This window comes from Egretta garzetta, unplaced genomic scaffold, assembly GCF_000687185.1.
Source record: "Egretta garzetta isolate BGI_Z169 unplaced genomic scaffold, ASM68718v1 scaffold260, whole genome shotgun sequence".
Taxonomy (NCBI): Eukaryota; Metazoa; Chordata; class Aves; order Pelecaniformes; family Ardeidae; genus Egretta; species Egretta garzetta.
This window is the reverse complement of record NW_009258662.1, coordinates 1,893,463-1,914,256: the sequence shown is the minus strand read 5'-3', so window position 1 is coordinate 1,914,256 and position 20,794 is coordinate 1,893,463. Positions and strand designations below refer to the sequence as shown.

Here is a 20,794-nt window from a genome sequence, read left to right as displayed (position 1 = left end):
TTCTGTTTCTCATAGATTGAATGATCTAGCTGGGTTTTAATAACACTGCAGACCAGAGATGATGAGCACTGACTGCTAGCAAAGACATTAACACAAGAGGTTGTTTCTCTGAGGAGAAGTAGGGAGAGGACCCACTGTTTAGCTGCAACACATTTAATCTAGTAAATCACATCCGTAACTTGCTTAGTTTCTCCTGGACTGAAGCAAGTACAGAAATTGTTATAGACTGAAAAGACTGGGGTTGTTTAGTCTGGAGAAAAGGAGGCTGAAGGGAGACCTTGTTGCCCTCTACAACTGCCTGACAGGAGGCTGTAGCGAGGTGGGTGTTGGTCTCTTCTCCCAGGTAATGGGTGATGAGATGAGAGGAAATGGCCTCAAGTTGTGCCAGGGGAGGTTTAGGTTGGGCATTAGGAAAAATTTTTTCCCCGAAAGGGTTGTCAAGCACTGGAAGGGGCTGCCCAGGGAAGGGGACAAGTCCCCATCCCTGGGGGGATTTAAAAGCCGGGCAGACGAGGTGCTGAGGGACAGGGTTTAGTGGTGGGATGGCAGGGTTAGGTTAATGTTTGAACTTGATGATCTTCAAGGTCCTTTCCAACCTAAATAATTCTATGATTCTATAATTCTATGATCCTAGGCCACTGAGGGGTGCTTCCTTGGAGAACTGTAGGACCTGGCAGACAGCAGATGGGAACTATCTGGTCTGGAGAGAAATCAGACTGAAACAATCTCAATTTAGTGAATGAGGTGTGTATTGTAAAACCAGTAATTCCAGATGCCTGAAAGTGCTCTGTCTTCTTTTTTTTCTCCCTGGATAAGTCAATTTCTTTGGATCTGCTTTTCACTCAAACCATATTTGAAATCATGTCTTAAAATATTTGGTCATGATTAATGAAGGCTAAAGAATAAATGCCTTCCAAAAGAAGACGTGGCCTTGTCTTCCTGGAATAATGACAATAAACAGCCTATTTCAATGTGCCACACCACTGGCATTGTGATTTAACTCAGTCAAGCAGTCATCTAGCACTCATGAAATGTGAACAACCCCATGAATTTTAGCCTCACACACACACTGCAGGTTCACAGTGGTGACCAGGTGCATTTGGTAGAGAGCAGGAGACATTGAAGGAATTCCTATATTACAAATGCTGGATCAGTTCTTGCTGTATTTTATTACTATATTTTTTTAATAAAAGATGATAGACTGAGTAAGGGAGGTAGAGGAAGGACAAAATAAAACAGAAATTAAGAGAAACAGAAAGGAAGAACAATTCTATTCATATTCTGCTTCTTAATCTCCTTCACTGAAGCTGATCTCTGTAAATCTGCTGAGATCCCTATCGGGATATATTTGTCTGCTCTTGAGATGTAAGAGGGAGAGCTGATTAACATCAAACGACACAAAGCGAATGGAGGAGAGCTTTGTTCAGGCTGATGTATAATTACTACCCTTTGCTGGCTGCTTTATATCAAGCCTAAAAGGATCGGAGGGATTTCCTTTGGTGAAAGCGATCACTCTGTGTCTGAATTTTTCTTCCTTTTGCTCACTCTCTCCCTGTGAGATCAGGCCTCCAAATTGCTAGACAACCACACGTAATAGAAAAGAAACATTACGCTGCTGATCTAATAAGAAAGTCATGGTTTTAATATGCAAAATAAAATTGTGGTCTTATTTAAGAATAAAGTCTACCCGCTCATCAGACTTGGATTCAGCCAAAGCTCAGCTCTAGACTGTCTGTAGTTACTGAAGAAAAGCAGATATTTCTAGTGCCAGCCCACCTGAGCTAAGATCTAAGACAGGTCAAGGAACTAACACCGACTGGACACAGCTCTCAAAGGTGGCTAAGTTAAGTGAGATGAGTGTTCCTCAACTGGAGGTGCAAATAAATTAATTGGATAAGATCAGAGCATCTTCTGACCATCCTAAAATTTGGGGTTGTAGTTTTCCGAGAGCAAAGACATGGGAAATAAAGACATTACAAGGATCACGGAAGGCTTAGAAAGTTTCTTCATCCTGCAGAGACTTAGAGGCTCAGTGGATTTAGTGTACGCAAGAAAAAGTGAAGGCCCACAAACACACTAAGAAGGGATATCTAAAGCTCTTTAATTGATGCTCTTTAATCAAATGGGAAAAGGGTGTAATCTCAGAGTAGAAGCTAAAGCTGGACAAATGCAATGTATATCTTTCACCATGCAGACAATTACATTTTGAAGCAAATGACTCAGTGACAGAGATTAATTTTCTTTCCCTTGAAATCTTTAAATCAAGTCCATTTTTCTTTGACTTGCTCAAGAGGAATGGCTGCATTAGTTCTGGAGACGACCTAATAGGTCCCTCCAGTGTGTACCTCTAAGATATTCCCTGATGCTGAAACCTTCATTGGAGAAACAGATTTTTTTTTTTTTTCCTGAGAATTATTCTAGAGAATGTCCTTGCAATATAGTGTCAAAAAAACCTATTTTTGCTACCACTTGCAGAAGGCTATGTGCTTTGCACTGACTCAACACTGCAGGGTCTCAGGCTGTCTCTGGACGTTCTGTGCCCTGAGCTGGGTGTCCCCGTGATCACCAGTGTTCCATGGCCAAGGGCTCATGCTGGAACTGCCTGAGCTCAGCGTTGGGGACACCCTGCATGGCCAAGGGCTGCTGCCCCAGGCAGGCACTGCCCAGCAAACCCCAGACCTTTGTGTGCCTGGTCTGGGTGCTGAGCAGCTCTGCCACTGGTGCTGGGGACCAGGGAGAAGGGAGGAGGTGGTGGGGAGAGGGAGGATGAAGATAACCCCAGGTGGTCCCAAGAGTGAGGAGGAAGAAAACCCTCCATAGACATCACACTCCTCCCAGGGAAGATCTCAAGGCAGTGGTGACAACTTGTAGTGACACCACCTTTCTGCTGTAGGAAGACTGTTACCTTTGACTTACAGCTCAGAGGGATGTCGGTAAGGTGGCTGTCACTCCAGGGAAAAGGGGTAGATATTAGGAATTATTTTGTCTAACAGAACAGAGTAAATTGCCTATATTTATTGTCTTCACATTCACAGGCATATTGATGACACAAGGTTCATGCTTGTCTTCCGTGCTCCTGGACCTCACCTAATCCAAGCAATGGTAAAGGACTGGCACTGTCAGCCTACCTACAATGAGTGTAGATGCTTGCAGGGAACTGGCAATGCCTTTGGGGAGGTGGGGTTGCTCTGGGCATGGGGCAGGGCACCATAGAAATAACTTGGAAGCAGCCATCACTGCAAACATGCTTTGCAAGCTAATGCTTCAGCCACAAACCTTGCTGTGTTAGGGGATGAGACTAGTCAGTCTTCAGCAGGGTTACCCTGCTGGGTTGCAAGAATAAATTGTCCCAGAGGGTCAGCATGCCCATCACTGGCTTCTTTTCTCTAAATCCCCTTTTTCTAGAAGAGGCTGGACAAGCCCATAGGAAGGTGTGCTAAGAGCACTCACCAGTGTCTTGTAATCAATCTGCTGTCGGATAAGCTTGTCCTCACTCAGTGAGTACCGGGCCTCCCCAGTGATCGAGTCGATGGGACCCTTTTCCATCTGCTGCTTGATGGCACAGAAAAGGGAGAACAGAGGTTCACCAGCACACTCCTGCACGGGTAAGAGAAAACCATGAGGTAAAACAGGAAGAGCAGAGGTCAGAACCCAACCTACATAGTGTCAATGACTGCCACGACCTGCCATCCCCAACCACTGAAGTGGGATGCATCAGTGGGAATCAGTCTTTTCTATACAGCCTGGGAATAGAGGTGACCCCCCATTTCCACAAAGTGCAACCAGCCCTCTCAAGTGTCCTGACACAGGACAAAGGTATCAGTGCTCCCTGGCAGTACTGGGGCTAGCAGAGCCTTGCAGGAGCTGTTCAAGTGATTGCCACTAGGCCAGAGCTTTGCACTGGAGAAGGTAGTGAGTGGGATGTGTCCCAGAGGACCTGGAGACAGGTCTGAAAGGAAGATGGACTGCTGGTGCCCGGTCCTGAGTGTCTGGGTAGAGTCCACAGTGTCCCTGAGCACTCTCACACCAGAGGCAAATCGGGATGCACAGGCAGGAGCAGCTCATGACCCAGGGGAGATGTGCCCCTGGATCTGTATGGTTGTATTGCTGATGTCAGATGTGTGGGGTCCATCACAGGACAGCAACAAGCAGCCCACAGGGAGGGCCAGCAAAGCGAACCTCTCCCTAACTTCTCCTTCCCATCATTCACAATCACTATACTCCTTTTCCCATGCTTTTCCTAGCCTCTCCACCCTTGCTGCCATCCTTCTGCACATTTGCTGCCATGCGCCCTCCTTGTGCTTTCTTCTGTTGCCTCCCTTCCCCTTCATCTCTCCATTCTTCCTCCCCTCCTCCCCGCCTCGCCCTCTCCTCTTGCAGTGTGTCCCAACTCAATGAGCGAGGTCATTTTCCTCTGGTGTAAATCCTGGCAAAAACAAGTTAATAATCTTAAGCAAAGTGGCCCCTTTCTCAGTTCCTACACCTGTCTCCCACTTAATTAGCTTATCTGCCAGCAGCATATTGCTTCTGTGAGCCTGTCTCTTGCCCTTATCAGGCCTCTGTTCAGGCTAAGGCAAGAAGACAAGTAGCTGAGTGGGGGGAAAAAAGCCTATTATAAAAGCAGGGCTTTAGAGAGTCACCTCCTTATATCCTTTCCCTTCAGCTGAAAGCAGGAATCTGATACTGAAGTCACTGAAATTACCTTCCAGAGACCTTCAAAACTTTCCCATGTGTTCATCCTTGAACAGGTTGTGCCTGGGGAAGGCTCAGGGGAATGGGATTGATTTGTAAAGCCTTGAATTGCCAGGCAGAGGGTGGCTATCCTGTCCAAACGGGGCTGTAAGGTGTAAGGATATCTAGCAACTGCATTGGGAGTGGAGGAGAGGTGCAGAGACCAGCTCCTTCCAAAAAGGCTGGCTCTGAGTTTGGTGCCTTGGCAATTTGCATGCTTGAGTGTCAGTGTGAGCCTCTTCCAAGAGGCAACTGCCACCACCCAGCAGTCAGTGGCAGGTCTCCAAGACTGAAAGCCTCTTTTTTTTTAACTATACACCACCCCAAGGAGGTCGTCCAGGAGGAATGAGGGGGCTCAGGGGGTGTCTCAATTCTTTTCACTGTTTTACTGATGAGCATCCTTCAAAGCCAATGCTATCTCCCACTGGGATTCAAAGCAGCAACAGCCTCAGCCCCTGCTGGGCTCTGGATGCATCGGCTGGGTTTACATGGTGTATTGTACCCAGCCCTCTGCACTTGGAGGGTGTATGGCCATGCCCAGGGCAGGCTTGAGGCAGCCTTCTGTCAAGAAGAGCTCGAGCTCAACCCTAATTTAAACTAAGCAGAGATCTGGTTATGGTGTGAGTGAAGCAGGTTAAGTATGATGGAGGCCTCAGTACTGCCTCTGAACTGGGGTGATAGGAGATATCCAGATGCTGTACACTGAAAATATGGGTCACCACACAATGGAGTTCTAAGTGTGCTTGTAAAAGGAGAGCATTTTCAAGAGGTCTCCACTAGGCTCTGCAACCCTTCATATTTCAGCACTGACTCTGAGATCCCACCTCTGTACAGGAGTAAGACGAACAGGCTGCCTCTCTAACAAACTGCCCCTCTTTGTTCTTCCTGGACCAGAAAGCAACCCTTCTCCCATTAGGTAGTGAGCTCTCTCCTGATAATAAAAGCCTTTTCCTCTATATTTGGGAAGTTTTTGTCCCAACTAAACCTTGCCAAGAAGAAATGCATTAAAGCAGCTGTTCATCCAGGCATGCTGCTCCTCTTACCTTGAGGAACTTGTACAGAAGGAAGGTGAACCAGTTGGTGAGCATTTTCTCAGCCACAGACTCTGTCCTAAAATCAGCCCGGGAGAAAAAGCAAATTGGAAATAAGTTAGTCATGCTGGACATATCAAAGGGCTAGTCAAAAGATTGGCTTTTTCCATCTTACTGCCCAAATCTCTGAGTCCCATGGAAAGTCTGGCATGATACCATCAGGATTAAGCGTGTCCTGGGCTCTCTGTTTTAGCTTTGGATTTAGGAAACCTTCAGGCAAATCCTTACTGCCCTGTTGATTCTCCTTGGACTAGTGAAGTCCCTGTATGTCTGTTTCTCAGTTTCTCCATCAATGAAATGCAGATGACAACATTTGAGGGAACCTTCTCAGAGGAGCTCAGGAAGGATAAATCCATCAAATATGAGGAGCTCAGAGTTAGGCCATATGACAAGTAGGCTATAGAAATACTTAAGACAGACAGATCTAAATCACCAGAGAATAGTTATCTGGCACTGATTATCTCCCTGGCATTTGGGAATGATTATACTCGTCAATGTGGAGCATTCACAGAGCTTATCCTGTTGCCCTTGAACATTCTGTCCTCAATCAGACAAAAAAATTCTCTCGAGTCTTCTGGGTGAACTTTACCTACAGAAGGACCGGTTCAGACCTGTAAATGTGATTTGGACACCAGGAACACAGGGTACATCTGTGTTGGCTCCAATACATGCCCTGGTGTTGCTCAAGAAGAAAGCCTAGATGGATTCTGGGGTTGTTTAGTCTGGAGAAGAGGAGGCTGAAAGGAGACCTTATTGCCCTCTACAACTGCCTGAAAGGAGGCTGTAGTGAGGTGGGGGTCAGCCTTTTCTCCCTGGGAACGGATGATAGGACAAGGGGAAATGGTCTGAAGTTGCACCAGGGAAGGTTTAGATTAGACACTAGGAAAAATTTCTTCCCCAAAAGGGTTGTCAGGCTCTGGAATGGGCTGCCCAGGGAAGGGGTCGAGTCCCCATCCCTGGAGGTAGTTAAAAGATGGGTAGATGAAGTGCTTAGGGACATTGTTTAGTGGTGGGACGGCAGTGTTAGGTTAACAGTTGAACTTGATGATCCTAAAGGTCCTTTCCAACCTAAACGATTCTATGATTCTAATTAAAGTGGGTTTTCCTTGTCCTGGCTATCACCAAAGCCAGCCAGGAGTTCTCACTTAGGGCTGCACCTTGCTTTTTAGGTTCCCTAGCCCTTCAGCATAAAGATGATCTTGTTTCCTCTGGAGCATGGGACTTGCAAGGGGGTGGGTTTGCATCACTGGAGCTGTATGCTTGGAACCAGCCAGCAGCCTTGCCTGAAAACAGCACCCTGTTACACCAACACGGCTGAATGCCTGGTGTCTATAGGGATTTCTATGTTCTCACAGGTGCATCTCACCTCGGTGGTGGGGATGGTGGGGGAAGGAATGATAATAGGGGTGTTTGTTGTCACTCCTCCTGCCTGCAACCAGAGAAAGAGGCAATATGGTCCTGGTTTGCTACCAAATTAATGCTAGATTTTCTTTGTCTACAGTGATCATTGCTGTGTCTCTGCCTAGAGACTGCCTCTGTCCAAAACAGCCTGTTTGCTCTTTATTTCCGTCCGTCAATGTCACCTAGATGCTGCCCTCCATTGTTCATGGTATGATATTTGATTCCAGCAATCTCCATGCTTTTCATGGTCCGAGCTCCTTGCAGGGAATGTCACCCAGAAGACTGCTCTTTGAGATGCTCTCTGGTGTGACACCTGGGACCCATCACACGGTGCAAACTTAGCATTACCATGAGAAAAAGAACTGAATTCCCACTGTGGTGTTGTTCTCCACCCTGATGACTTTGCTCTCTTTGAGGCTCTAGATGTCATGTGGGATGAACACTGGACACAGGCGAGGTGGGATGATCATTCCAGCCAGCACCTTCCTCCTGTCAAATACTCCCAAAACCAACATTGCAGAAAGGTGTATGAAGATTCCCTTCCACCCACAGAGTCACAGGTAGGGAGCGGAAGCATCAAGTTGAATCCAGCTACTCCAAATAATTGTCTGGGGACCTCACACCAACATCTGAATCCCAAGGCACTGAGCTATTCACATGTGCATCAGTAGACTCTTTCTGGTGTTGCTCAGTGCAGGACCTCCATCTCAGAGCACAAATGACATCTCTGACTTCTCCTCGTGTTTTCAGAGCTTGGAACAGTGGAGATGCCTTCTTTTCTCAACAGCTCTTCTTCCAAAGGCCACATTTCATTTCCAACAAAGAGGACTAGAGTTAGAAAAGAGCTGGAAGAAGGAGAAAGAGGGAAGATGGGATGCTCAAGACAAGATAGGAATGAGCAACCAGGGAAGATAAAGAGATGGAGAAAGGGGAAGAAAAATGAGAAAATGAAGGGAGGATACAGTTGGAAGGAGGCAGTGCCATCCAGCATCAGAGAAGCACAGAAAGGAAGCCTGGGGACAGCTGGAGGGAGGTCACCAGCCAGGCTGTAGGGCTTGAATCACATCAGGGATACAACTGACAGTAAAGCAAAGTCTAGTCTCTGCCCCTGGCTTTGCTATCCTGAATGCCAGGAAGTGCCTTCTCCTCCCTTTTTTGCTGTTTCTTCATCGCAGGCTGTCTGCCAGATGAAAACCCTCCCAGCAGGCAACACAGATCTCCTCTCTGCCCAAGCTGTCCATCACAATCAGCTGAGGGCTCCTCAAAGTTGGCTCTGAGCCATGGCAAAGGCCATCCATCTCCAGAAGACTCTCCCTGATTTTACTTAGGGTCCTGGCTTGAATCAGAAGGATTGGTTCAGACAGTGAAAAGGGGATAAACATGATCCTAAGGGGAGAAGACACAGCATTTCCCTAGGCAGGGAAAGCACATTAATTACAAAGCAGTAGATTTCTAGTTCGAGGGTTCCCATACAACCCTGGTGGTTAAAAACCTTAGACCTGGCCAAGAAGCACCAACCCAAACTTGTGCCTGATATGAAACCAGTTCTGTTGTCCTGCTCAGCTCTGCTACTGGCTTCAACAAGCTCCCAGCACCAATGCTCAGGGAGAGAGAGAAGATCCCACAATGCAGCTGAAGAAGACTCTCCATGTGTCTGTAGTTAACTCATGAACAAGAAGCACAGGAGGGCAGTCTGCATCCCAGGCAGGAGAAGGCAGCAGCTGACTTACTCACCAGGGATATGATACAGCCTGTTCTATGTGATAGGTCCTTCACAATGCAATTGGAGTTCTCAGGTTAAAAGGAAACATAAGCATGTCTTAAGGACACAAAAAGGCCAAAATAAGGATTAGGGGGCATGGGTTCTTGTTTCCCTTATCAAGCTTTCTGGAAGATCCACATTAAGATCCAGACGTAGTTCAGTTCCGTAACTTTTAATCATTGACTACTTTTTGGTTAGGAAGGAGATGGAGCAAGATCTACAGACACATTTGCTGAAAGGAATGCTCTGTCAGGAAGTCTTAAATGAACCAGAAAGGGAGAGTGACTCAGTCTCCATCCAACTCTACCTTCCTTATTCACCCTTCTCTGCAAATAGCTTCATGGCAGCCCTACAGGGTCATGTGGACTGGGGCTGTATACCATCCCAATTTCATACCCTGATGCACAAACAAAAATCAAGCAAATGTGCCCCATTCTTCCAAAGGTGGCTAGCATGTTTATGTTAGACAGTGGGGCACAGGCTGCCCAGCCCAGCTCACTCCAGCCCCAGGCATCCTTACCTCCGGAGCAGCAGCTTGGGGTGGTTCTTGCTCTCCAGATTTTTGTCTATGAGGTCGGCCAAGAGTTGTTTGAGGACATCAGTAGCATATTCCAGCTTGCTCTGTAGCACCGTCATGATCAGTGAGGCCACATTACCACGGTCCCGCATGGAGAAGCTGCGCTGGGACTCCAGCGTGCGAATAAAGGATAGCAGGAAAACCTTGTTGTTGATGAGCTGGGCAAAGAGCTTCAGGCCTTTCTCCACCCGTTCCTGCCTATAGCCAGGGACCTGCACAAGAAGAAAGGGAGTTTATGCCCACTGTGAGACTTCCCCCAAATGGGTCACACACCCTTTGCTACCTCTTTGCCCTCATTCCTCCAGCTCCTCCAACTCTACACTTTGACATTAGGCAGAAGTCAGTTCTGAGACAGAGAAAAGGGAAAAGTTGCTTCAAACAGCAGAAACAATAATAAAAAAAAAATCTTGCATCTAGCAGGCAGGTGGGTCCTTATTTCTGCATCACAAGATAGTCCTGCAAAAAGGAAGAGAGTCCATATGTCATCTGATGATTAGGAAGCCTCAGAGACCTCCTAGCCACAGCCACATGATTACTTACCAACCCTGTGTTTCCCTCCCTGAACAGTGCATCAAAAAGAGATTGCTAATGCCTGGATGTGGTACCATACCATATTGTATTTTTAGTAGTCAGACTAAAGTCTCTCTCTATCTCCACCAAACACCTCTTTTTCATCCCTGCAAGAAACCTGCTTACAGAGATTTGGGGTTCAGCTTTAAGAAGCTGGGAGAGGCAGCAAGAAAGTGAATGGGAAAGAGAGCTCCAGGCCAGGTTTTGAGGAGATGAAGAGGTGCAGTGAGGCACTAATTGAGATGGTGAGCATGAGCTGGGCCTTGGTTTGAAGAACTAGGTAGATGAAGATGTGAGAAGACACCCTGAGTTGGGACCTGTCTTAGAGGTCCCACTGCAGTAGGACCCCTGGGCTTGGGAGGTGAGATGATTTGGAGTCAGAGAGGTTGATAACCTTCTACTGTATTTCTCAGCTGTGAGCGGCTGGTGAACTAGTTAGAACAATTCATGAGCTCAACACCAGATCCTGAACTCCACAGTCTACAGTGGGCTTTACCTTTTCTGGTCCTTCTGGCTCTAGATGAAAATGGAGCCTAAATAGAGAAACACAAACTCATTCCTCCACATTGCTGAAGCTGTTCTAGCCCTTGAAAAAGCTTCCCCACAAGCTGGAGGGTCTCAACACAGAGCAACACATGTCACTGAGGCATGTGTATATTAATAACCAACCAGATTTGGCACTTCAATCCAAAATGAGTTGGCAAGCTTAAACAACTAAGTAATGCAGGGCCCCTTAAAGAGTCATTAGTTTTTCATTCTGGAAATTAGAGCTCTTAACTCTTTTTGCATACAGCAAATAAATTACTTAGTAAATAGCTAGAGACAACCAATCAACCAACCACTACCACCCATCCCGACAATAATTATTTTTAACTCACTTGCTTGAACTTTTAATATTCTCTATCCCCGGGTTATTATGGAGAGTTGAAAAAATAACAAGAAAAGTATTTTGTACTGCATCTGGAAGCAGTTAATTAGCAAATGAACTGGAAATAAGTAAGACCTGCTCACTGCAGGATCTATGCTGGGGCCTTCTGCAATAAATAGCGACTCCTTCTAGGTGCTACAGAAAAGGGAGCAGAATGGGAACTGCTTTCCCTGATATGTTGGTAACCAAAGATGTTGACACTGAAAGAGCCGTTGAAGCTTTACAGAGGATTAAGGGGGAAAAAAAAAAGATGAATGAAATGAAAGGAAGAAGAGATCAAAGGTGTCAGATTGAAACATTATCTCTGCGTCTCTCTATGTATCTGCATAGGGGAGCATCTGTATTAAAACCTCTATAGGGGTCAGATGCTATTCTGTGGTCAGCTGGCTGAGGTTAATGAATATAGGGATTGTAGTTGGCCGTGGGTATGATGAAAATGTTCGTGTGTGTTTATACATAGGTGAGAGAGACATTAATCACCCCTTGTCTTTTGTGCTTGCTCATTTGTTGAAGCTGCTGAGCTACTCTTTCTGAGGGAAAGCAGCTTGAGGCCACTCTACCTGCACCCCAAAGACAAATATCTACAGTAGTCAATGTGAAACTCAGCCTCCTACCCAATCCTGCAAATTCTCATTGCTGACAGATCAGGGTTTTTTCATGGTTCTCTCCATATACTTTGATGAATTTTGGCTCTCCTGAAGGCAAGGAGCAAAGCTGAGCAGGCACCTCTGATTACACAGCCAGCCAAGCATGGCATTGCCTGCGCCAACTCCTGTTCCTCCTCTCTGCCAACTAACCCCAGTCTTGGCCTCCAGCAACCTCACCAGCCCATGCCAGAGCCTCTCTGAGGCTGAGAACTTGCCAAAGACTTTGCAGAGACCTCAGCCAATGACCTCCCTGGCCTTGGCCATGGTGCATCCCCTGCTTCTGTGGCCCAGGTATCCCTAGAGCAGAGCCTGTTCATCTGCCAAAGCCTGAAGGAGTTTTGCAGCATGGGCAGACCTCACCCGGAGTCCTGTTGTCACCAGTGGGCTGTGTGCAGCCCCCAACAGTGCTGGGCAACGTCTCACTGTCCTCCCACCACTGTGGTCCAGAGAGTTGGGGTAGAGGAGGCAGATGTGGGCAGGGGTACGGGCAGACTGATGTGGTTTTCTGACTTCCCTACAAACCACAGAGCGCAGCAAGGTGAACCTCCTTCATTCGTTAACTGCAGGTTATTTCCATAGGTGTTACCGGGAAGACAGGCTTCTCGGTAACATCAGTGTTGTGCAAAGCTGGAGTGACACAGGCAGCTATGATGCTCTGCCCTACAACTTTTTTTCCCTGCCTCTGCACATCTGTAACTAATAAATCCAGTCTAAAAACCAAGCCCCAGCAGGATGAAGACCAAGGAAGAACTTAATACAGTAGACCTAATGCACATAGATCTATGAGACTCTTCTAAATGAGTGATCAAACAGAATTTAACATCTAAGATAACAGCAATCATCTTCCCCTTTCAAACTGGATTTTTAATGAGGCAATGTTTCATCCCTGGTAGGACACAGCATTGTAAGCCATCACATCCCCACAACTGACACAACATCTCTTGCATTCAGGACAGAACAGGGAGGCATGAGAGGACCCAGAAGCAGGAGATGTTGATTTCTTACCTCCAGATCCCTCAGGACTGGATGATCTTCAATGCCAGGGAAAAGCACCCTCATGGTATATGTTCGGTAATCAAGGAAGGGGATCCCGGCCCCATCCAGATCGCTTGTCAGCTCGTGAATATCCGTCTGTAGCTCTGCAAAGGCTGACACAAAAAAGGAACAACTCATGTAGCAATGACAATCCAGATCTCCCTCACTGTGATGGGAAAATCCCTCAGTGCATGAGACTAAGGTAAAAGTGGAGAAGCAACAAGAGGAAGAAGAAGGTGGACGAGAGCAGTGTCACCTTTCCTACAGCACAGCCTTTCCCCAGGGACATGTGCCAAAGCTCTCCCTGGACTGTGAGTTAGCAAATGCAGCTTGGACAGGGTGGAGGAAGGCTGGTCATAGGGAAAATAGGCAAAGTCAGATTAGATCCAGGCTTGAGCCAGACCCACAGGGTTCAACATTCCTGTTCCTTGGTGACATTTTGGCTTAAAGCTTTGTGGCTGGATCTCTCTCTTCTACTGACACTAACACAGTGTCAGCCTTCCTTCCTCATCCTACCTTCTTTGCACTCCAGTGCCACCCTGGACTCCAGGTTATCCATCTGCATCTGCAAACGCTTGAGGGTGAGGTCGCTTTCTCTGGATTTGCGCTTGTACGCAATCAACACAGCCACGATGAAGATGATGAGCAGGCCACCAGCCACGGCAATGCTGACAATAGCTGGCAAGCTGAGAGGGCTGTCTGGAGAGATGTAGACCATCCCTGGGGAGAACTCCATCCCTCCTACACGAGCCTAGAGGGAAGGCAGGAGAAAGTTGCATTGAAACTGCCAAACAAGCAGGAACACAGAGAAACTCCATCATCTCTCTGACTAAAGCTGAATGATGGCCTCCCCTTGTCTCCTGGGTTAAACAGAGCATGAAATACTTAGATAGAGAATGGCTAAAACCCACCTGAACTGTCACATAGAAGTACGTCTGCTGGTAGAGTGAGCATGAACCCAACCAACGAAGGACTTCTGGTGAGACAAATCTCACCAGTCTGGTGAGACAAATCTCACCGGTCCCAATGTCCTGGCTACACAGCAGTTTGGGATTCATTCTGGGTTTTCCATTCCCTGTCCCAAACAGCTGTGTTATGCTGGACTGCCCTGATGACACAGTCCCAAAATGCGCATGGGGGTCACAGCTTATGGTTATGGTCTGATGAGTCCTAACCTCATAATGGGACAGGGGACATCTGACCCAGACAGCTGGCCCATCATCAGCCAGGACAGTGGGAATGTAGAAATCAGAGTCACAATTTGCTTTTGACTCTTCAAATGGAGAAAACTGTATCTGGAAGTCACTGGGATAGGAAAAAAAAACAACACAAAAGCTACCTATCCTGGCCAGTGCTCTTTAAAGCCCCTCTCCTAGCCACACATTGGTAGGATGACTGCAGATCCTCACCAGTGGGACAGGGAGCTGAAGACAGCTTTCTGCTCTCCATGAGCTCCTAAAGGTTCTCAGGGCTGCCACCAAGCCTCTGGGACAAGCTGATGTGTGAGGAACTTGCTTTTAACAGCCAGAAAGGGACCCTGCAGGGGTACTTCTGCAAGCCCAACAAAACACTCTGCTGAAGCAAGTCTTTTAGGAGCTCATTTTCACAGCATGGACACCACTCCCAACAGTAATCCCACGGGGTACTACTGGCTTAAGGCTACTACAGGATTGTTCAAGGCTATTTGTAGAGTAGGATAAGTTTGAGTGGTGGGGGAAAAGCATTGCTGTCTAGCTTGAGGTATAAAAAGAAGTTTTCTAGGACTGTGCTATGGAAGAGGAACACTGGTTATAGATCAACATAAAGCTAGGAAGATGCTTGAAGGATCATGACATGGTGGTGAGTCCCATCAGTTCACCCCAGCTGAGCTTTGTCACAGAGAGGCACAGCATGCCCTGCACAAAATGCAAAATTTTGCTGCCAGGCAGAAATGCAGTCATGACCCCAGGGCTATGTTCTTCCCCCTCCCACTGCAGCTGGGACGATTGCAGCATGTAACTAAATCTTTTTCTTCCTCTTTTGTGAGGAGCTCTCCTTCACCTTCCCAACTCTCACAGCTGCTAGTGAAAACATCCCCCACATCCTAGGCTGGTGGCTAGCCTTGTCCTTCATCGCACTGGCTCTCAGTTAATCAGTGTGTCTCCAGTCTGCTGAGATATACACATTAATCCCAGGCCTCCCATGCCTCAGCTTGGCATCTACTTAGATTTCCTCTCTGGGTTGCAGGAGGAAGAAACTGGCCCGAGGAGGAAGAGTCGGAGCCAGCAGAAGAGACTATGGAGCAGAGAGTCATAAATTAATGAAAAGTTTTCCAGCTGCTCTCACTCCTTACCACCCCAGCCCTTGCTGGCAACAGGAATCTCTGTGATCCCACCATCTCCTAGAAATAATTCTGGCCCCAGTTACAACCTCTGAGAAGATGTCTGTTTTGCTCTAGTACCAGCTAGACCCTTTGGGGTTCCAGAGAAGGGCCACCAAGATGATCAAAGGACTGGGAAGCCTCTCTTAGCCATATGAGGAAAGGCTGGGAGAACTGCGTTTGTTCAGTCTTGAGAAAAGGAGGCTCAAAGGGGATCTCATCACCACGTACCAGTATTTAAAGGGTGGCTACAAAGAAGATGGAGACTCCCTTTTCACAAGGAGTCACACGGAAAAGATGAGGGGTAATGGGTACAAGTTAATCCTGAGAAGATTCCAGCTGAACATGAGAGGAAAATTTTTCACAATAATAACAGTCAAACACTGGAATAATCTCCCCAGAGGAGTGGTTGCCTCTGCCACATTGGACGTTTTCAAGATGCAGCCAGACAGGGTGCTGGGGCATCTTGTTTAGACTGCACTCTTGCCTAGAAAGGTTGGACCAGATGATCCTTGAGGTCCCTTCCAACCTGGTATCCTATGATTCTATGATTCTATGAGCTGTAGGCTGTTCCTCAGTAGGTCCTGGCCAAAGGCACCTGGATGTAACCCTTATGTCCTGGACAAGAAAAAGTGAATGTCTGGAAATATTTAATTTCCACCCACAAGGTCCATGCCCTGAATTATCCTAAGTATTTTGGGATGGGCTCTAGAAAGTTAACAATGTCCACAGTGAGAAATTAATCCAAACCTAAGCTTATCTGACAAGGTAAAAGAGTTTCGAGGTGACCATTCCTGTAGCATGACATCAATTACTTGTAGAGCATCTTCAGTGGCCAAGGAACAACCCAGCACCCATGTAAGCTAAGGATGAAGCAGTAACTAGTTTTCCCATCTATTCCAAGATGCAAGGTTCAACTCACTTATAAAGCCTGCAAAGGCCAGAGATTTGGTATTGGTATGTGGCATGCTCAACGGAGCAGATAAACTGCTAAACTCACATGCTAACCTAAGCACTGGAAGCCACTGCCTTTTGCCCTAGACCACTGTCCCAAATCCTCCCAACAAAATTGGCTCAGCAGTTTGCACGATTTCCCCCCTGTCCCAGTGGACCAATAAATTGATTCATTATGGTTCATTTTCTGTTTCTGACAGTGGCCCTTTTCCTCCAAGCCTTGCAGTCAGATAAGTCCGTTCAGGGAGTATCAGACTAGAATCAAACAACCCATCCCAATCCCCAGTGCAGGTCCATCCTCAAAGCTTGCAGAACAGCCTGTCTCCATGGGTGCGATTCCTCTTACCAAACATTTGACATGCACATCTGAGTTAGACATTACAACGTCCTTTCAGAGTCAATACAGAGAAAAAGCACTTTCAGTATGTGATCTATGTGAGCTGCTTTAGACACCTGCTTTGACATTAAGATGAGACGGTTTATGCAGTGGAAGTTGCCATTTCTCTCCATTAACTAACAGGGGATCTAAACTCCTGGAGGAAGGTGTCTAACAAAGTTAGCCCCAGTTCATTCCCCTCTAAAGGTGGTTTCCTACACTGGGAAGGTCTCACAGTCCATGAATCAAACTGCTATTATCTGAGGGAATCTATCTCTTTAAGAAGAAATCCTGCAAGGCTGCAGTACTATTGTGAGCATTTAAAAGAAAAACAAGCAAGTATGTAGATATATCCTTACTTTATTTCTTGGGCCACTGAGTATTTTTGAAGGAAGTTATTTATACCTTCCAGAAGACCGAACATGATCCCTCCATATTACCAAACAACAGTTTGGCCACCTGTTAGGCCTATTCATCATGACTTTGTTCTAAATGGCACTATGGCAGAGCTCCGTTTTCTCCAGCAAAGTCTTAGTGGCCACCTGTAGCACTTCAGCAGTTGCTGTTGGGCAAAATTTGACTGTGGAAGTGTCTTTCCTAGTGCAAGTTTTCCCTGGTCGACTGTAAGTGTCTACCTTAGGATGAGATTAATTGTAACATGAACTTCAATTGCTATATTTGACCAGCTCTCCATTCACTATAGAAAGAGTCCAGTGTGACTTTCCCTATGTAAGTGCCTACATTAGATATCAGCAACCCTTCAAATGTACTCCACTTCTTCACTGAAGACCTCCTCCAACATAGTTTCTCATGGATCTTCCTCATGTCTTTTTCTTTTCCTTGGAAAAGAGCTTGCCTCTGAGTTTTAGTCAATCTTTTTAAAGCATTGCTCAGGCCTTTTAGTTCTTTTCTATTTTTTCAAATATTTAACTCTGTCATTGTATAAAAGAAAGCTGAACTAGATCAAAAACCTGTTGACATCAATGTGTGCCATTGTCATTATTCCTTCCCTTAGAAATAATCTCAGTGTTGCAACAACTGATTCAGTCCCATGGTCCCCTCTCAGATCTAGGCCACCTCACTTTTCAAGAAAAGGTTTGTTCAGCAATTTACTCAAGGTCACACAGCAAATCGTTGGCAGAAGGAGGAGGAGGACCTGGGAGAGCTACTTGTCAGTTACTCTGACCATCAAAGTGGCATTCAAGTGAAAGACGGGGATACATTTTGTACCAACCCAAGCAGCAAAGATGGCGTGCCATGCTGGAGGAGGCATTTCCCAGCCCAGCTGTCCCCCTGTTAAGTTCCAGATGCAAAGTCCATCCTTGAGCACTGGCCTCCATCGCAGGTGACCTTCTGTATTTGGTTTCCAGCCCAGACGCTGTCAAAGGGTTGCCTCAGTGTTGGCAGTTGAACGAGAAATCTGTAACTTGCCCCTAACACTGATGCTCATTAACAGGCTTCAATGCAATCATCTTCCCACGTTTCCAGCAGCATCTCTTGTTTGATCAATGTCCTCAAAAAGGGATTATTCTTCTCTCTGTGGCTTCGCTTAAGCTGTCCCAAGCTGCAGGAGCAGGGGAGTCTTCCCAATTAGTAAGACCTGACCAGATGTTCATCCTCCCTGATCCCCAGGGGTTGATTATTGCTCACCTGACTTTGAGTTTTCCCTCTCTAAGATTGGCTTTGTCCGTCTCTGACTAACCATATGTTTAATTATATTCATGAAAATGACAGGGAACATATATTACCTTGTTCAAAAGCTTTGGTATTCACACAGAGAAAATCTCTCACTTCATTATTGCCCCTTTTCGAGTGTCTTAATGTGCTTTACAATGAATCAAGAGCCACGGTATATTTGCATGGCTGAAAAGGATTATTACCTCTATTTTCCAGATGACAAACTTTGGCACAGAAGAAGTTAAGTAGCCAGTATGAAGTCTCCCAGCAGCAGTCACAAATGAGATCCAAAATGGTCACCATAAACTCTCTATTTTCTAAAAGTCCCCAGAAAACTCTCTTTTTAAAGAGCTACACTGTGTCTCCATCAACCTCTATGAGTCTCACTGCACTGAAATAAATAAATATGTGACAAATACAGATTGGGAGGGCAACAGAGGGGTGGAAAAAAGTTGATCACAAGGAATGAGAAACATTGATCATCTGCATGTCTGATGTCAGTTGTTAGCTTTTGTTGCATTTCCACCCACAGCTTGGTACAACTCAGATGAGTTTGCTGATGTGCTGTTTATCAAGTAGCAGCATTGAGGAATGCAAATTGCTGAGAGGAAAGTAAAGGAGGAGTGAATAAATCAATGGTGAGAGGAGGAGAAGTGCCCTCTGATGTAATCACTAGGTCCATTTTTCATAGGTTCCAGGAAGGATATGCAGGAGTATACTGAGTTGTATAGATGTCAAAACCTCCAGTCCTCCTACATAAAGGCAAATTTTAGCCACCAGCATGCTAGTAATTGCTGGGGATTGTGCTGAATTTAACCCAGTATGTCATGTAGGGAACATCTGACCTATACGAACTTACATGAGCATCTAGGGTTCATACAGTCTGTACAAAAACAGGAGAGAGGCAAACTTTCTTAAAGAGTTTTGATTATGAAAGGTTTCTCACTGTCCATAAAGGTCTCCAGGTTACTCATCTACTCTTCTACTACTCCAAGTTACTCTCGATGGGGATATGATATCAAGAAGGGTCCCTGATATTTATGGGATCTATGGAAGGCAAATGGTGATGTAGACTCCTGGGAGATCCCTGCCAGCTCTTCAGTGCTTCCAACCCACCCAGGGAGGAAAGGCTGATGAGGTCCAAGCACCACTTACCATCACCTTGTGCCGTCCAATGAGGTTTGGGGACTCGCACAGTAGCTGCACATCTGATACAGTCACTGCACAGGGCTTCTCACCAACCAAAACAGTGTAGTTCAGCTTGGCATTCCCTCCCGCCACTGGTGGGATCAGGTTCTTGCCCTGGATAAAAAGGAATATCACCCACCCCCCCAAAACCAAACCAACATGAGGAAGGAGTTTGCCTTCCACCTCGAGTTTGTTCCTGTGACACAAGTGTTAACATTTCACTTGACGTTTGTGGTTCACCATTTGATACCCCAGAGAGGAAAAGCCAATTTAGGAAATCATGCAGAGGACAGCATGGATGGCTACAAACTGTAATCAGACAAAACAGCCTGTCCTGCTCCTGTCTCTCTGCAACTAAATGAGAAACATTGCATATAATTCTTGCACAAACAGGCCCTCACAAAATGTATTCAGGCAAGTAAGACAGAGCCCTTTCCAAACATGCAAAAAGGTATTCTGCAGGCACAATCATTTCTTTGCATATGCACCATGTTCAAGTGCTAATACAAAAACGCTTAATCATAAAATCCTCTCTCTGTATTGATGTCCAGTTTAGAGAAATGACAAAGGACTAGTGCAGGATTTAACCAGGAGTGAGAGGAAGGTCTTGAAAACCCAAGAAAGAAATAGACTTGGGCATTTAATTGCCAGCCCTGTTGTAGTGGTAGAAAGTGTTCTTCTCTGGTGAATACGAGTGGGTACAAATTTAGGCTGTGCACAACTAGCTGCAGTAGGAGTTTATATTTTTTAGCTATGGGTATTGGCAAATGCTAAGCAATGATTCGTGTTTGCAGATGGTGCCTCTGATATGATGCAATATGGTAGGTGCAGTGAGTGGAGGAAATCTCTGGGATGCAATTGGGATGATGGCAGACAGAGAGAGGTAATAGACAGCATCTGTCCACCCTTCTTCATCCAGGCTGTGGTCCCCATCTCACCTTCAGTATGATGGGACTTCCTGGCTTCAGCTCCAGGATCCCTGAGGGATTGAAAACCTCAAAGATTGGGTTTGGGTAATAGGTGAAGTTGGTTTTGTTGAGAATCAGGAGGGACTGCACGTTGTCAAGAATGAAGCCAAACTCCTCTGGACGCTCAGCAAGCTCAGACTGGTGATTGGGGTCAACAGCAAGTGCTGGAGCCTGGCAGGTCATCTCCGTGCTGTTCTGCACCTCACAGTTCTGGAGAAAGAAACCCAACACAAGGAGTGTTTATGGAAAATACGCCCAGCTCTCCTGGTGGACAGATACCTCCCAGTGCAATGCTAGCCTACCCACTGCCAGAGGATAGCAAGGAGCAGATGTCCTTGGTTATCGTGAGACAGGCTAGTGAGCTGAATTAGGCTGTAAATCTAGCTGGTTAAACCTGGATACGCTCTTGCAGGATCCAAAATAGCCCAGGGAGTGGACACAGTAGTACCAAAGAGTACACAGTCTTTCCTGATCCCAGCATGCTCAGCTAAAATAACCTGAATTTGGGTCTACTTATGTAAAGGCATGGC

General features: G+C 46.3%; 1 protein-coding gene across 1 annotated transcript in view; it reads right to left on the bottom strand.

Moving 5' to 3' along the window:
• PLXNA4 (plexin A4) overlaps positions 1-20,794 on the bottom strand; it is a 454,140-nt gene that overhangs the window by 34,007 nt on the left and 399,339 nt on the right. The window contains exons 17-23 of the mRNA XM_009648415.1: positions 20,235-20,474; positions 19,264-19,410; positions 13,259-13,493; positions 12,713-12,855; positions 9,506-9,774; positions 5,775-5,841; positions 3,451-3,597 (exon numbers count right to left, since the gene is read on the bottom strand). Coding sequence (XP_009646710.1) covers positions 3,451-3,597; positions 5,775-5,841; positions 9,506-9,774; positions 12,713-12,855; positions 13,259-13,493; positions 19,264-19,410; positions 20,235-20,474 — 1,248 coding nt within the window. The remainder of the gene's footprint in view (positions 1-3,450; positions 3,598-5,774; positions 5,842-9,505; positions 9,775-12,712; positions 12,856-13,258; positions 13,494-19,263; positions 19,411-20,234; positions 20,475-20,794) is intronic.